The 18,789-nt window shown below is 42.1% G+C and overlaps 1 protein-coding gene across 2 annotated transcripts in view; it reads left to right on the top strand.

The window, feature by feature from the left end:
• Positions 1-18,789, top strand: part of LOC143933773 (cell adhesion molecule CEACAM16-like) — a 57,440-nt gene that overhangs the window by 27,064 nt on the left and 11,587 nt on the right. Inside the window, exons 3-6 of one of the 2 annotated variants that reach the window (XM_077456777.1) lie at positions 7,244-7,379; positions 11,558-11,580; positions 14,165-14,199; positions 16,584-16,613. In XM_077456777.1, the coding sequence (XP_077312903.1) occupies positions 7,244-7,379; positions 11,558-11,580; positions 14,165-14,199; positions 16,584-16,613 (224 nt within the window). Of the gene's footprint in view, positions 1-7,243; positions 7,380-11,557; positions 11,581-14,164; positions 14,251-16,583; positions 16,614-18,789 lie in introns of both variants that reach the window. The other variant, XM_077456776.1, reaches the window with a different exon arrangement.

Below are 18,789 nucleotides of genomic sequence, written 5' to 3'. Positions count from 1 at the left end.
AAACTTTGTCGGTCGGATATTCCGATGGAAACAGTCCGATGGAGCCCACACACGGTCGGATTATCCGACAACACGATCCGATCGGACATTTTCCGCCGGAATGTCCGACCGTGTGTACAAGGGCTTAGAGAGATTTGCCGCCTCTCTATTTGACCTGTTTACCATTATCATAAAAAGTAAAAGAAAATCACAAATTTTGGGTTGTCCCCATTACAATAATAGAGGGGAAATCCTCCAAAAGGTTCCTTCGTTTCGGTGACCCTGGTGACAAACAGATATTCCCTCACTTTGAAGGTATTTCTTCTTATTTCCTTTGTTGGCTATGGAACAGGAAGGGAAGTATCCCCAATTGGACGCATATAGCAAATAAAAAAAAACTGACAGGTGTTATAACCCTTCCTACTCTATTGAAAATTAAAAAAAAAATGTTTCACCTATAGTTCTACATTAAATTTATTTACACTTTTTTCTATTTAACTGTACTGCCATCACAAGGGGTGAGCAAAAAACCCTTGTGATAGCTTTGGACAGGTACTCTTTATGGAGAAATCAGGGATTTATTAGACCCCGGATCCCTCCTCTACCCTCTGAGGCAGCTGATCAAACAGAGGCCTGAAGTGAAACCAGAAGTGAGCAAATCCTTTATACTTCTAGCTTCATTCATCACAGAGGTGAATGTTGCACAATTGCTTATTGCTTATTGCATCAAAAATGTATAATCTAATGTATACATATAAACACATTGGGGGTTATTTACGAAAGGCAAATCCACTTTGTACTACAAGTGCACTGCAAGTGCATTTGAAAGTGCACTCGGAAGTGCAGTCGCTCTAAATCTAAGGGGTAGATCTGAAATGAGGGGAAGCTCTGCTGATTTTATCATGCAATCATGTACATGCTAAAATGCTGTATTTTATTTCCCTTGCATGTTCCCCTCGGATTTACATTGTCTTTACTTCCAAGTGCACTTGCAGTGCAAAGTGGATTTGCCTTTCATAAATAACCCTCATTATGTTAAAAAGTTAACCTTATCAAAATATAAATCAAAATGAAATTTACAAGAGAATGAATATAATTAAAAAATATGGAGAAACATCAGAAATGCCAATGGTACAATTTAAAGTACAACGGGGGTCCTGTTGTGATGTTATTATTGGGACCCCATCATCTATAGAAAAAGAAAGAATGGTTGAATATAGAGGCAGAAAATTAGGACAAAGATTATTGTAACATAGTCTACAACAAGGTGACCTTGTTGACATTTTTAAGGGATATATGAGCTTTAATGGAGAATAGCGATGAGCTTTATGTTTGAGTCAAACATGAGTTCGACTCCAACATTGGCTGTTCGCCCGTTCGCCGAACAGCGAACAATTTGGGGTGTTCGCGGCAAATTCTAAAACCGCAGAACACCCTTTAAAAGTCTATGGGAGAAATCAAAAGTGCTAATTTTAAAGGTTAATATGCAAGTTATTGTCATAAAAAGCATTTGGGGACCTGGGTCCTGCCCCAGAGAACATGTATCAATGCAAAAAAAAAGTTTAAAAACTGAAGTTTTTTCGGGAGCAGTGATTTTAATAATGCTTAAAGTGAAACAGTAAAAGTGAAATATTCCTTTAAATGTCATAACTGGTGGGTGTCTATAGTATGCCTGTAAACTAGCGCATGTTTCCTTTGTTTAGAACAGTCCCTGCACAAAATGACATTTCTAAAGGAAAAAGGTCATTTAAAAATACTATAATGAATTGTCGGGTCTCGGCAATACAGATAAAAGTCATTGTAAAAACGCCATGGGATTCCCCCACAGTCCATTACCAGGCCCTTTGGGTCTGGTATGAACATTAAGGGGAACCCTGAACCAAAATTTAAAAAAAGAATTGCGTGGGGGTTCCCCCAAATTCCATACCAGGCCTTTCAGGTCTGGTATGGTATGGATTTTAAGGGGAACCCTGTGCCATTTTTTTTTTAAATGCCATGGGGATCCCCCCAAAAATCCATACCAGACCCTTATCCGAGCATGCAAACTGGCGGGCCACAGAAAAAGAGTGGGGATAAGAGAGCGCCCCCCTCCTGAACCATACCAGGCCACATGTCCTGAAGGGCCTGGTATGGAATTTGGGGGGGCCAAAGCAATTTTTTTTTACATTTTGGTTTGAGGTTCCCCTTAATATTCATACCAGACCCATGCTTGATAATGGACTGTGGTGGAATCCCATGCCATTTTTTTCAATGACTTTTATGTGTATTGCCGAGACCTGACAATTGATTATAGCCGCAAGTAGTTTTAAATTCGTTTTTTTCCTTTAGAAATGAAATTTTGTGCAGGAACTGTTGTAAACACGGGAAACATGAACCACTTTACAGGCATACTATAGACACCCCCCCAAGTATGAAATTTAAAGGAATATTTCACTTTTATTGTTTCACTTTAAGCATTATTAAAATCACTGTTCCTGGAAAAAACATGCATTTTTAAAACTTTTTTGCATTGATACATGTCCCCTGGGGCAGGACCCAGGTCCCCAAACACTTTTTATGACAATAGCTTGACTATAAACCTTTAAAATTATCACTTTTGATTATTCGTGTTTGTGTCCCATAGACTTTAACGGTGTTCACGTGTTTGAACAAATTGTTTGCCTGTTCGCATGTTCTGCTGCGAACCGAACTGGGGGGGGTGTTCAGCTCATCCCTAATGGAGAATTGAATCATTACATATTCCAATTTCATATTAGCTTAACTAACATACCATATCCAATGACAACTGTTTGTATTGCTTAGGACTGTTTATTTACCACATTTAGCACGTCACTTTTTTTGTGAAATGGTAGGGGGACATTTGTACCCCATTGCCAATTCACACAGGGGGGCCGGGATCTGGGGGTCCCCTTGTTAAAGGGGGCTTCCAGATTTTGATAAGCCCCCCGCCCGCAGACCCCCACAATCACCAGGCAAGGATTGTGGGGATGAGACCCTTCTCCCCATCAACATGGGGACAAGGTGCCTTGAGGGGCTACCTCAAAGCACCCTCCCAATGTTGAGAGCATGTGGCCTGGTATTGTTCAGGGGGCAGGGGCTCTCTCGTCCCCCCTCTTTTCCTGAGGCCTGCCAGGTTGTGTGCTCGGATTAGGGTCTGGTATGGATTTTTGGTGGCACCCCACGCCGTTTTTTTTTTATTTTGGTGCAGGGTTCACCTTAACTACTTCACACCCGGCCAGTGTACATATACAGCTGGGTGGGTGCCCTCTCCTTCTGAGTGGATGTTCAGGACGCCCTTCAGAAGGAGGGGGATCGCACACGCGCATGCCCATGCAGCAGCGGGATCCCGATGCGCTTGTGTCACCCACACACAGCACATCTCTGATTGGCAGGAGGGCTCTGTGATTGGCCCTCCTGATCACATGATGGCCGTGTCCAATCACAGCCGTCATGTGATGTAAACAAACAGCCGGTAGCTAGGCAATTGGCTCTCGTCTCCTCAAACGGAAGTTGTCGCTAAGGAGAGGAGAGCGGATTGCTGCAGCCGGCTGGTGATCAGTGAGTATGAGCTGTTTTTTACAGCTTTTTACTCACTGATCACCAGTCTAATGTAAACACAAATGTAAAACACACGTCCCCACACAATGTCCCCAAAACACACATGTTCCCACACAATGTCCCCAAAACACACATGTACCCAAATAATAAAAACACCTGCCCCCCACAGATGTCCCAATGATTATCTGCACACATATGTCCATGATCACCTGCACACATCTGTACATGATCATTTGCGTTCATATGTCCGTGATCACACAAACCAATTATTATACATTTATCTGAATTTTTTTTACCAAAAACATGTAGCAGAATACATTTTGGCTTAAATTTATGACAAAATTAGATTTTATTGGATTTCTTTTAAAATAGAAAGAAGAAAACATTATTTTTTTTCCAAACTTCCGCAATTTTTTCCCTTATATTTCGCAAAAAATAAAAAATGGAGTCATGAATAAATACCACCAAAATAAAGCTTGATTTGTGCGAACTAAATGATAAAAATTTCATTTGGGTACAGCGTAGCATGACCGTAGCAATTGTCATTGAAAGTGTGAGAGCTCTGAAAGCTGAAAAATGGTCTGGGAAGGAAGGGAGCGAAAGTGCCCTGTATTGTAGTGTTAACCACTCCATACCAGACCTGAAGAGCCTGGTATGGAATTTAGGGGGATCCCCACGCATTTTTTTTTTACATTTTGGAGGGGGATTCCCCTGTGGGGAAATCCCCATGCCGTTTTTATCAATTAACTTTTATACTTTTATGTGTATTGCGGACCGACAATTCATTGTAGCCGCGAGTAATTTTAAATGACTTTTTTTCCTTTAGAAATGTCATTTTGCTGTAAGACTGTTCTAAACACAGGAAACATGCACCCCTTTACAGGCATACTATAGATATCCACAAGGTACAAAATATAAAGGAATATTACACTTTTATTGTTTCACTTTAAGCATTATTTAAATCACTGCTCCCAAAAAAACGGCCGTCCCCAAACACTTTTTATGACAATATCATGCATATAAGCCTTTAGAATTAGCACTTTTGATTATTCATGTTCGTGTCCCATAGACTTTAACGGTGTTCACGTGTTTGAACACATTTTTTGCCTGTTCGCATGTTCTGGTGCGAACCGAACGGGGGGGGGGGGGGGTGTTTGGCTCATCCCTATTTGGGAGCCCTCCTACCTCTGGCTTTCCTTGGATGTCCGCTCTTTCTACACTTCAATACCTCAGAAGTGGGCCTCCAGGCTGTAACACATTTCTGCGCAGACGATCACCTCTTTAATACCGAGCACACTGATTTTATTCTCAAGACCACCCCATTCTGCTTGGAGCACAATTATTTTCTTTTTGAAGGCGGCTACTACCTTTTGGCATGTTTCTCCATGTTTTTAATTATTTTCATTCTCTTGTAAATGTTATTTTGATTCATGTTTTGATTTGATTAACTTTTTAACATTATATGTTCATATGTATATATTGGATTATAAATTTATGATGCAATAAGCAATTGAGTGTTATTGCAACTATAGCCCATCAGCATAGACATGTTATAGTCTCTTTAAATCAGGCTTGTATTTCCCACACTGTCATCTCTGCTCAGTCTCTGACCAGCCTGTATAAGACTGGCAGTTGCAGCAGCCAATCAGGTCTGAGGAAAAAGCGTAAGCTTTGAAACACGTCACCTGACACGTCTTGACATCTTTGACTCCGAGTGCGTTCCAGACTGGTTATGATACCATCAGGCTGAGTCCCTGCTATCTGAACAAAATTTTCTGTGAGAGTGGTGAACCCATTGTGGCTAATCCCGGGGCAACCACAGTGAATTCAGACACCATCTTAATACATGACTGTTGATCTCTTTATTGATGTTAGTAGCCATTTGGCAATTGTTTGAATAAGCCCACTTTTTGGACTTACTGCTACACGTATGCCCTGTACACATGATAGGATTTTTAGACAACATAATTCATGGGATTTTTTCCAACGAATGTTGGCTCAAACTTGTCTTGGATACACGCGGTCACACAAAGTTGGTTGAAAATTACGAACGTCAAGAACGCAGTGACGTACAACACGTACGACGAGCCGAGAAAAATGAAGTTCAATAGCCAGTGCTGCTCTTCTGCTTGATTCTGAGCATGCATGGCACTTTGTGCATCAAAATTGCGTACACATGATCGGAATTTCCGACAACGGATTTTGTTGTCGGAAAATTTGAGAACCAGATCTCAAATTTTGTGTGATGGAAATTCCTATTTAAAATGTGTGATGGAGCCTCTACACGGTCGGAATTTCCGACAACAAGGTCCTATCACACATTTTCCATCGGAAAATCCTATCGTGTGTACAGGGAATTAGTCTGCCACACCTTGTTGTCCTTTTGCTTTGTCTTCTAGAGAGTTGCTTCACTCTAAGCCCTTGTACACACGGTCGGAGATTCCGACAACCAAATCCGTCGGATTTTGTCCGACGGATTTTGTCCGTAACTGTTGTATACACACGGTCGGATGAAGTTGTCAGAAAATCCGATCGTTCAGAACGTGATGACGTTATTTCGTTCCGACGGGACTACGTTCAGGCTAGTAGCCAATAGCTTTGGTCTAGGAATTTGATCTGAGCACGCGTGGCACTATATTTCCGGAAAGTTGGAAAATTTGGTCCGACTGATATTCCGACGGAAACAGTCCGATGCAGACCACACACAGTCGGAATATCCGACAAAACACTCCGATCTGACACATTCCGTCGGAATCTCCGATCATGTGTACAAGGGCTAAGGAAAGCTGCCACAAGTGTTGCTATATTATTCCATGGTCTAAAAAATGCCCAAAATCTGACTTGTATCTTAGTGCAGAAATCTGGGAAAATCAGTGAGTCAATCACACAAGTAGAGAATTACATTTTTGAGATGTACCATACACCAACAATGTATGGAATGCCTTTAGGTTGCCATATTGCATTAAATGTTGCAAAAAATTACAGTGCAGCTGATTAAAAAGTTGGCCTCCCTCCCTAGAAACAAGATGATTTAGTGAAGCTTCTACTCCCAGCTAAACCGCTGGCAACAGGACAGAGTGCCGCTGGCCTCTGCCTAGCACCTACAGTGCCTTCACAGCTTCAGGGAGCTGGGGTGATCGGCCCCTCTCCACAGCAGACAGAGCCCCAGACTGATGTAGTGATTCTTCTACTCCCAGCAGAATTGTTGGCAACAGGAGGATGTAAAAGAAGATCTCTCCAAAAAGAGACCCCATCTTTGGCAGACATCATCAGAACAGATTTACCCATTGAAAGATTTTATTGCCATTCCTGTAAGCCCTTGTTGTTGGACATTCCGACAACAAAATCCGACGGATTTTGTCTGACGGATTTTGTCCGAAATTTGTGTTGCATACACACGGCAGGACAAAGTTGTCGGAAAATCCAATCGTTCGTAACGTGATGACGTTATTTCGTTACGACGGGACTACGTTCAGGCTAGTAGCCAAAAGCTTTGGTCTAGGAATTTGATTTGAGCATGCGTGGCACTTTCTCCGATCAGAATTCTCTACACATGATCGGACAACAGGGACAACAATAAAAACCTGACAGAGGTTCTAACCATTGTGCATTACCATTGTGCATTTGCTTTACATACACATTAACTTTTTACCTAACAGAAATGTATATTGTGTCACTGACATACAAAATGTGTTCTTTTTTTCAGAATCGATAGACAGCACTGATCAGACATCAAGCAATGTAACTATCGCTGCTGGAATAGGAATTGTAATTGCGGTTTTACTGCTGATTCTAGTCACTGTGTTAGCGTACCTTTTTGCCAAACACAGACAGCACAAACAGTAAGTGTAGTACACAGGATAAAGTTGCAATGTAAGTAGATTACCCTACAAATTTACAGTTCTAGCTAAATTAAAGTGGAGTTCCACCCAAAAGTGGAACTTCCACTTAACTGATTCCTCCCCTCCCTTCGGTGCTACATTTGGCACCTTCTGGGGGGAAGGGGGGAGCGGATACCTGTCTTTGACAGGTATCCTGTCCCCACTTCCTGAAAACAGGGCCAATGGTGTGGGTGTGCATTGTTCAAGAACTCTTATGGACTACATAGACCTAAACTTAGAACCCCTATATGACCTTCTTGAAACCAAGACTCAGGACTGGTCCTGACTTCCCCTTGGAATTATGGGCCATATCAATTTGGTAAAGATGATTCTCCTTCCAAAGTTCCTCTACTTGTTTTGGCACGTCCCTTGTACATTCCTTCCCATGTCTTCAAATCCATGGAATCTATCCTTAACACATTCATATGGAGATCTTTCTGTTATAAACTTTCATGGTGAACTCTGAAATGCCCTGTTCACCTGGGCAGTATTGCCTTACCCGACCTTGCTTTTTACTAAATTGCCTCACAGCTGTCCAATTTGTTCTACTATAATCAAGTAGATAAAGATTGATATTCCACTCTGGTATGCTCCTCTATTACTAGCCTGGTAGCCCATCCCTTTCAGGTCTTACTAAGTGGTACCTAGGGGTCCCCATATGTGGGCAACAGATGTCATATGGCGTTTCATCACTGTAAGGTTTGGCAGCTTGCCATGGCTATCACCAAGACCCCTGCATTTCACACCCACACACCATTGTGGGACAATTCCCAATTGCCTGAGCCACTGACTGCTCCTGATTATAATCTCTGGATTGCCAAGGGGGTCATAGATCTCTCACAGGTCATAGTCAACGGCACGGTTAGGTCATTCCAAGCCCTCAAGGATGACTTTGGCCTACCTAATCATATGTTTTTCTGCTACCTCCAGCTCCATCATGCCCTCAATTCCCAACTTAGTGACTCCATTCCCAAACTGGAGTCGTTATTCCTGGTTGATGTAGTTTTTGGTCAGGATTCCAAGAAGTTGATCTCCTCTTTCTACAACCACCTACTGCTACCTACGGCCACTACACAAGCTTACCAATTGAAATCCAAGTGGGTGATGGACCTGGGGGCTGTGGAAGACGAGGACTAGGAAGAGGTATTGGCATTCTGTAAGGTGGTCAGACTGTCTTGTGCACCTCTATATCCTTTATAGGTCCTATCTTGCCCTGATTCGCCTCTCGAAATATAAACCTGAATATAGTCCAGTCTGCCCTAAGTGTGTAGATGCCAGGGGCTAATTTTATCACCTACTGTGGTCTTGCCCCCCCCCCCCCCTTCAGGAATACTGGTCGCAAGTGGATGAATTCCTCTATGACCGCATGGGCTCCCCCCTAACTTTGTGCCCCTGCCAGTGTCTACTAGGCCTTTTTTCCACCCCTGAAGAGGAAAAATACTTAAATATATTTTTGTAAGAGTCCTTGTTTATGGCCAAAATGCAAATAGCCCGGTCTTGGATCAAAGCCTCGCCCCCTACCATTCAGCAATGGATCAGGGCACTAAACATTACACTTTGCCATAAAAAGGTACTGTATTCACATAGGGGTTGCCTGGCCAAGTATAACAAAATCTGGGACAGGTGGGATTCCTCCACCTGCACAGGCGAGCAATAATTCTTATTAAAAAAACGGCCTTTGGTGTTTCCCATGCTATTGCCCTTTGCTTTCATTTAGAATACTTGTATGCCTCCACGTGATGACGAGCTGTGCTACAACACTTGCCGTACTCTCAAGGACTGCTGTGGATCCCATACTCGGGCACATATGGTCCTGTCCCGTAGCTTCTTTGGACTATCCCTGATAATATGATCTGTTATATATTTTATACTTATGATGGTTACTTGAAATGCTTTATCCTTATGATTAGTGCTTGCTGCACTTTGTATTTGTATGTACATCTTTTCTTTTTTTTTCTTTAAAATGAAGTTTATTGAGCAGAAAAAATAAAAAAGTGTCACTTAGCCCTTGTACACGCGGTCGGAGACTCCGACAGCCAAATCCGTCGGAGTAATTCCGACGGATTAATTCCGGAAGAGGTTCGGAAGTGATGTTGCATACACACGGTCGGACAAAGTTGTCGGAAAATCTGATTGTACATAACGTGATGACGTTATTTCGTTACGACGGGACTACGTTCAGGCTAGTAGCCAATAGCTTTGGTGTAGGAATTTGATCTGAGCATGTGTGGCACTTTGTCCGTCGGAGTAGGCTACACATGATCGGAGTATATCCGATCGGAGCATTTTGTCGGAAAATATTATCGGCAAGTTGGAAAAGTTGGTCCGTCGGATTTTCTGACGGAAACAGTCTGACGGAGACCACACACAGTCGGAATATCCGACAAAACGGTCCGATAGGAAACATTCCGTCAGAATCTCCGACCGTGTGTACAAGAGCTTAATGGGAAATTCAGAACTATCCAGGAAAGGAGAATGTTTGCACTAAGAATGATACTTCTACTCTAACATTCTGCTAAAACTTTTGTGAATCAGTACTGCTGGCACCTTGAAGAAGGGGACATACCCCAAAAGTAAAAAATTGTACCGTATATACTCGAGTATAAGCCGAGATTTTCAGCCTCTTTTTTGAGGCTGAAAGTGCCCCCCTCGGCTTATACTCGAGTCATCGCTGTCTGCCCGCTCGATCAGCGTGTCGAGCAGACAGACAGCGGCCATTCTATTCAAAAGCCGCGCCTCCGGCTCCGCCTTCGCCTGTGATAGGCGGAACACTGAATTTCCCAGCAGCCTGTGTTCCGCCTATCACGGACGTCGTATCATCCTCGTACTACGGACGAGGATGATACGACGTCTGTGATAGGCGGAACACAGGCTGCTGGGAAATTCAGTGTTCCGCCTATCACAGGCGAAGGCGGCGGCGCAGCTTTTGAACTTTACAATGGCCGCCGACGAAGAGGGCACGGGACGGCACGGCACGGGACGGGACGGGGGCAAGGCAAGGCACGACACGGGACGGATGCAAGGAGGCAAGGCACGGGACGGAGGCAAGGAGGCAAGGCACGGGACGGAGGCTCGGGACAAAGGTAGGCTGGACACACACACACACACACACACACACACACACACACACACACACACACACACACACACACACACATGGATGGAGACACACACAGGGATGGATGGATGGATGGATGGAGACACACACACACAGGGATGGGTGGATGGATGGATGGATGGAGACACACACACACAGGGATGGATGGATGGATGGATGGAGACACACACACACAGGGATGGATGGATGGATGGACACACACACACACAGGGATGGATGGACGGACACACAGGGATGGACGGACACACAGGGATGGACGGACACACAGGGATGGACGGACACACAGGGATGGACGGACACACACACAGGGATGGACAGGCATGTCTCACCCTCGGCTTATACACGAGTCAATAAGTTTGCCAGTTTTTTTGGGGGTAAATTGGGGGCCTCGGCTTATATTCGGGTCGGCCTATACTCGAGTATATACGGTATGTTACTAAAAAAAATAAAAAGTATCACTGACAGTGCTCAATTGTTGTTGCCAAACAGTAATGAGAAGCTAAGATGCTAAGCTGATTTGTAATATGTCTTCTACTACATCTTATCCAACTTTAGATGAGCTTCACAGAATGATCACTCATCCATTTAGATTGTTAGACTGCAGTCCTGTCACTGTACCATTACTATCAGATGTTCACATATTTGTAAAGTACAGTATGTCTCTGCAAGTAAGGGGGGGGGAGTTTTTTGGGACTTTAAATGAGGCCTGGATACATGCCTCCATCCCAGTAATTTGATACGTATAGAAAGGGAGGTTTGGGACTTTAAATGAAGCACTTGGATAGTGGAAGTTAATTTTAACCATAATTGGATGTTTATTAATTGTTCAATGGAAAACCATAAATTATAATAATAGAACAAATTCATAATATATATAGGCATCAATACATTAAAACACAATATATAGTATCCACATAATAGTACTTGACAATGGTAATTACATTAAATGTATACAGTATGTCTCTATATACTGCAAATGTAATTTGCCATATTTGCAACTCACAACTGCTTTTCTTTTCAGGCAACCAGACAGCACAAACAATGGTAAGTTCCTACAGACCTAAAATAATGTATGTGCTCTGACCAATCAGTATATACTGTATATATAAATTATTCATTGCTTGTTTGTTTTACTTTCTTTTTTTTACTATTTTTGTCACAATTTAAATTGAACTTCATAGCAGGATTTTATATTAACCCATGTATTTCATGATATTGATATTCATTTGCAAATGTGTTATTGACAATATAAAAATTATTCATAGTATTATTATTATTAGTAGTAGTAGTATTATCATCATTATTATTACTAATTCAATATTATTAATTATTATTAATTCAATATTAGGCAATAGTTATTTGTCTTTAGAAATTTATACTATATTATTTCATAATATAGAAAATCTACATCTAAAAGTTGAACTCTAGGTGGCCTCCCTGATTCATATTGGTACTCTTTTTTTTAAGACAGTCACCAGTTTACTGGGTGAAAGTTTGCTGGAATAGAGTTCAGACAGTGTCTGCAAATGCTGATGTTCTTTATTTATTTATAGTAATTACATTGATGTAGAAAAGAGGCAACTGTTGCCCATGGAACTTTAAATGAAGTGTTCATGCTGATCAGAGGGTAAACAAGTATGAGTAAAAAAGTAACAAAGTTTATTTAAATGGTAACAATGGTATCCAACACAGAACATGAGCATGGGTGGCAGGTAAAACAGCAACATAACATAATAGTCCCCTAGACATAGCCATAATGATATAACATCACAGATTATTAATAGTACAAATATGCATTGTACTTCTCTAATCCAACGCGTTTCGCAAGCTTTCCGCGCATCTTAGGGGCTGATGTACATACCTAATATCTGTAACAACAAATAGAATATATATTGGAGTATAACTTATGATTTGGACACGAGCATGAGAACTGATCATCCCAAACTTACTTGTCAGACAGTTGGCCTCAAGGGCTGATCCCAAAGAAAGGTTAGCGGAGGACATCTCCCCCGGGAGCTGAATGGACGGAGACCACAGCATGGAGGACCGAGGCCGGGTGTAGGGCAGGCACGGCAAAGATTTAGAAGAGAAGGTGTGAACCCAAACTTCTCCCATAGACTTGCAGGGCGTACTCACTATGTAAAATGTATATTAGTATAGGTGTGAGTATCTGAAATAACAATGTCCTAAAAGTATAAGGGCGTACTTACTATATAAAATGTATATTAGTATAGGTATGTATATCTGAAATAGCAATGTCCTTAAAGTATAAGATTATGTACAGAGTACAAGATGTTCAGAGGTGTCCTGCAAAGCATTGGAGGAAGATGGTATGAGGAAGACAATGATAAAAATAATAAAAAAAGAGAATAGAATGAAATGTGAATGAAATGCCATACGGTATACGTATAGAGATAAGTAAGTGTACTAGTGATATATTAATATATATGTATACAAAGTATAACAACATGCTTACCAGTGTGGTTAAACCTCTCAAATATGTGTTGGAGGGACAACATAGAAGAAAAGTTTGCCATGCCAAAAGCCCCTGCTTAAAAGCCCGGACATCCGCCGTAGCCTCTGCCCATAACGTCATGCATTTGGCAGTCAAGGGGAGGACCGCAATGCGCCCGCCAAACACGGCTGCACGCCATCGCGATCCCGGCCCACCGCCAAGATGACACACAGCGTCCAAATATGTGGAGACACCGCCTGATGCGGAAATCCTCCAATGGGCACAGAGGCATGACGCCCATGCACTGGTGGCTCCACCCATCCAAGGAAATAGAGGGACAAAGACAGCAGGGGAGAAAACTCCCCATTTGTGCATCACAGCTCCCGGAGGAAAAGTAAACCACCATCCCCAATACAAGGGAACAATACAAAGAAGCCAAGTCTGCAAGTAAAAAGGTTAAAATAAACAAACATGTCTGTTATGGATGTATAGTAGAACAGTATTAACCGCCAAGATCTGGGGGCAAAAATAGACAAGGGCATTTGGGTGTCTTCCACCCAGGTTAAATTTGAGAAAGAGAAAAAGTCTGGATACTGTCCCCTAAACATGAAACTTCTCCATCCCTAAATTACATAGAAAAGAGGCAACGGTTGCCCATGGGACTTTAAATTAAGTGTTCATGCTGATCAGAGGGTAAACAAGTATGAGTAAAAAAGTAACAAAGCTTATTTAAATGGTAACAATGGCATCCAACACAGAACATGAGCATGGGGGGCAGGTAAAACAGCAACATAACATAATAGTCCTCGAGGCATAGCCATAATGATATAACATCACAGATTATTAATAGTACAAATATGCATGGTACATCTCTAACCCGACGCGTTTTGCGCACTTTCCTCGCATCGATGTTTTGACAGCCAATCATATTGTACCACATATAATTCTTTGGTCCTGTTAGTATTATATTTCTGAGCAAGCACCTTAGATTGTAAGCTCCTTGAGGTCAGGGACTGATGTGGATGTACAATATATATGTAAAGCGCTGCATAAATTGACAGCGCTATAAAAGTACCTGTAATAAAATAGATAAATAAATAAAGTAACAAATTTGCTCCCAGCTGCAGCTGCTTTTGGAAATTCATTGCCTGGTTGTTTTGTTACATTCCACAGCATCTTCCTCTCCAGAAGGCCCAGTTTATGAAAATGTAAGTGCTCCTCAATCACACACCTCTGAAACTGCCCTGCCTGGAACTCCGGTAATAACTCTGCACTTACCATTTATGTATTGGTTTATTAAAAATAATATATTCAAGATACATTTTAGCTGAATTATTTAAGATTCTTACTTTATAGCTGTGATGGAACCGTCCTACACTCCACTTGAGTGCTTCTGTCAGTATACCACTCAGTCTGAACAAAGATATCAGATATAATAGCTGCATATTGCAACCAAGAACTAGGCAGGATTAGTTTAGCTGCAAAACTGGAACTCTTTATTTGAAAATTCACAGATAATTTAGACTACACAACCAGGTGGGGCTAAACAAATTATCATACGCAAATGCACCTGTATACAGAAATATAATTAACATGCTAATTAACTAGTCACCTAGACGATGTTGTGATTAATTAGATATACCTACTTCAGGTCAGGACTTGCCGGCATCAAGCTCACAAAGTACAATACACATTATTACAAGTATAAACACAACCCCACAGTAGTTTGCTAGCAGACAATAGGTGTGTTAATTAGCACAATTAATAATGGGTGAAAGAAAGGTGGCTTGAGTTGATGACATCACCATCTGCTTTGAGTCTCACAGTGTGAAGCAGTCACTATTGCCAATGAGGCAGCTAGGCCCTACACAGGGACCCCGGGCCTAGAGTCGCAGAGTCTGTGTGTCTTGGGGAGACATGAACTTGAATTCAGAGTAACATTAGTCCAAGGATCCCACAGGCATACACCTCACAAAGAGTAGTGTTGCCTTAAAAGCCAGGGCCCATAGTCAGTAGGCTAGCCTGCAGTCCCCTCTAAAAGTTTGTCACAAAAGACTTTATAATTCACAGTTTAAAATATTGTTTGACATTTATAGGGCCTCTATTGTGTCTTGTCATGCCAAAATGCAAGATAAGCCTACATGATTAGATAATAGAACCTATGTGACGCCTATACATTCTCAAATTTTTAAGTGCCTCCCAAACCCAGTATGTGCATAGCATGTGTCAGGAAAGGTTTCACCTGCTGGTGGCGCTGTCAGATCTTTGGGCCGCAGTACTGGTGTCCACCAGCGGGTGCCTCCCAGCAGTCTGCAGCCAACATCATCTCCTGCAATCAGGTATCACCTGAGACTGATTGCAGAAGGTGTGTATTTATACTCGGCAGATACTCACACATTTGATTTGGTATTTTCCTTGAGCCCTGACCTGTATTCCTGAATCCTATACCTTGTGACCTGTATTCCTGAATATTGTACCTTGTTTCCTGTGTTCCTGAACCCTGCATCCATTCCTGGACCCCTGTCTTGCAGACGTATCCCTTCCTCCTGTTGTCTGCTCCCTGTTCAATCTGATTGATCTCTTGTGTATGAACCTGGCTTGATTAAGTTTATATCTTACTCCTGTATTCACGTTTGGTTTAGAGAGTTATTATTGTGTGTCACCGTCTCACTCCCATGGGAGTCTATGCCTGGAAGTGGGTGGATATACCTGTCTTCAGGGGCGGACTGACCATTGGGCCACTCAGGCACTGCCCGAGGGCCCCAAGCCACTAGGGGGCCCCATCAGGGTTGCCAGCTTCAGTAAAACCAGGGACAGTATGTAAAAATCTGTGTTTTTTTTTACATCTGTCTCTGAAATGTCCCTTACCGACATCCTTTTGGTCTAAAAATCCCAAGATTATAGCTGCCCCACCTCTCCAGTACCTTCTCAGGAAATAGAAACATGTCTGTGTATACTGTGTGTACATGTATGTGTATACTGTGTGATTGTATACTGTGTGTGTGTGTGTATATTGTGTGGCCCCATAAACTCGGATTGCCTGGGGGCCCCATAATCTCCTATTGTCCGGGGGCCCCATGAGTTGTCAGTCCACCCCTGCCTGTCTTAGACAGGTATATGCACCCCCTCCCCCCTGAAAGGTGTGACACCGGAGGGGTGGAGGGTTCCGAAAAGCAGAGGTTCAATGTTTGTGTGAACCTCCAATTTAACGTAAATAAATACATATCAAGGTCATTTTTATCTCTATTGGTGATATATCTCTTCAAGTTCCCGGGTTTACACACTTGATTTTTTAGTTTAGTGAATGTAAAAGAAGGATCTAGAACACACAAAAGTGGGTGGAATCACCTATAAATCCCAAGTGAACAGGAAGGGTCGGGATTATGGAAGGGTCATTGTGTTTTGGTGTACCCAACACATATTTTATAATTTTTGGTCGACTAACGCTAGAGATGGAAATATAATTTGTTAAAAAAAAGCATCTACTACAAAAAATGGAAACATATTATTAAAATAAATTCTGTGGATTTTAACATTTGTTATTTGCTTTTCCAATGTATTTTACATTTTGGATGCTTTATTTTAACTGTAGGTGCAAGCAACCCAAGAATCTCACTATGAGGTAAGTATCGTTGTCAATAATATTGTTTTTTTGTATTTTTTGTATTTCAAATATAACTTTAACCTCTTGCTTACTCCTGCCCAGACCAATTTTTAGCTTTTAGCACTGTTACACTTTGAATGACAATTGCGCCGTCGTGCTACACTGTACGCAAATGACATTTTTATCATTTTTTTCACATAAATGGAGCTTTCTTTTGGTGGTATTTAATCACCACTGGGGTTTTTATTCTTTGCTAAACAAACAAAAAAACACAGAAAAAAAAAAAAAAGCGTTTCATAGTTTGCTATAACATTTTGGAAATGGGTAATTTTTCTCCTTCATTTACATTCGCTGATGAGGCTGCACTCATGGGCACTGATGGGTTACACTGATGGACACTGATGGGCTGCACTGATAGGCACAGATAAGGCGACACTGATATGCACTGATAAGACGGCACTGATGGCTGGCACTGATGGCTGGCACTGATGGCTGGCACTGATGAGTGGCACTGATGGCTGGCACTGATGAGTGGCACTGATGGGTGGCACTGATGGACACTGATAGATGTCATTGATTGGCACTGATAGATGTCACTGATGGGCACTGATAGGTGGCACTGATGGGAACTGGTATTGATAGGCAGCACTGGTGATGAGGCACTGATTTGTGACATTTATAGGTGGCACTGTGGGCACTGATAAGTGACACTGTCTGCACTGATAGGTGACACTGTGGGCACTAATGGGTGGTACTGTGGTCACTGGTAGGTGGGGCTGGTGGGCACTGGTAGGTAGTGCAGGTGGGCACTGGCAGGTGGCACAGGTGGGTACAGAAGCCTCTGCAGAGCCTCTCCACGATCGGGACTGATGTCCCTCTCACAGCTGCCAGTGATCGGCTTTTTTTTTCTGGTAGCATGAGGAGTAAAAATAGCTGATTACCTGCTCTGTTTACATCACATGATCAGCTGTCATTGGCTGACAGCTGATCATGTAGTAAGGGGTCAGGATCGATCATATTACACCTTACTCCAATCTGTGATCAGCCGAGTCTCGTAAACTTGCTGATCACAGAGCGCACCACAGGGGGTGCTCAGGCCGCTTGAGCACGGGAGGACATCTTTGGCAATGTAGGGCCATGCTTTCAGCTATAGCATGGACGGGAAGTGGTTAAATCACACACAAACACATTTCAGTGCAAATGTCTATTATCACTCTTTATGCCTAAAAATCATTATTGGTGTTTCACTGCCCCCTAAAAATATCAGAAATGATGCTGGAAAGAAAATGCATTTAAAGCCTCGTACATGATTGGATTTTCTGATGGGAATTATGTGATGAAAGGCTCTTGGTGGAAAATCTGACCGTTTGTACGCTCCATCGGACAATTGTTGTCAGATTTTCCACGGACAAATGTTGGATGGCAGGCCTTGAAAATTTTCCAAGGACAAATGTCTGTGCGCGTGTACACAAGTCCGTCAGACAAAAGTCCAAAGTACAATCACGCATGCTCGGAAGCAAGGACGAGCCAGAAGTGGTTGGTCTTGTAAACTAGTGTTCGTAATGGAGAATTAACATTGGTGACGTGGCAAACTATGAAATCTCCAAATGCAGCACACATTCTCTTCTTCTTTAATGGGATAATAATGAAGCTGCTTTGCTGGTGATACTGATGGAGTTATTGCAAACAAATTTTCAAATGCTTTTTTTTGTAGTGATATCAAGAATAATATTATGCTTGTTATTTTTATTATGCAAGTTACCACAACACCATTATCCTGTAGTTTTTAAGATCAAAGATACAATTATGTTGGTGTCCCTTGTCAATTTTACATTGTATGTTTTAAAATGTAACTGCCTACTACCAAACTGTCATTTGAAGTAAAGCACATAGCCAAGGATTATTCTCCACAATTTTTTTATTATGCATTAAATAAAGAAAACAAATAAAATTAGACATGCTTTCTGCCAATCTGCTATCTAAGAGGGCTTTCACACCAAGCTGCCCATAGCCTCGGCAGTAAAACGCAGGTATTTTTAGCGACATTTTACCGTCGGATTTGCACCACATTTTGGCCCCGCTAGCGGCCTAGAAAGGGTTAAAACTGCCCGCAATATACCGCAATAGCGCAGTTTTGCCGGTGGTATTGCAGCGCTGCCCCATTGATTTTTAATGGGGAGCAGCGGTGGAGGAG

This window comes from Lithobates pipiens, unplaced genomic scaffold (assembly GCF_037356315.1).
Source record: "Lithobates pipiens isolate NorthernLeopardFrog02 unplaced genomic scaffold, aLitPip1_a1.2 Scaffold_27, whole genome shotgun sequence".
NCBI classification, from domain to species: Eukaryota; Metazoa; Chordata; class Amphibia; order Anura; family Ranidae; genus Lithobates; species Lithobates pipiens.
Note: the sequence above shows the minus strand (reverse complement) of the source record. Positions and strands in the feature narration are given on the sequence as shown.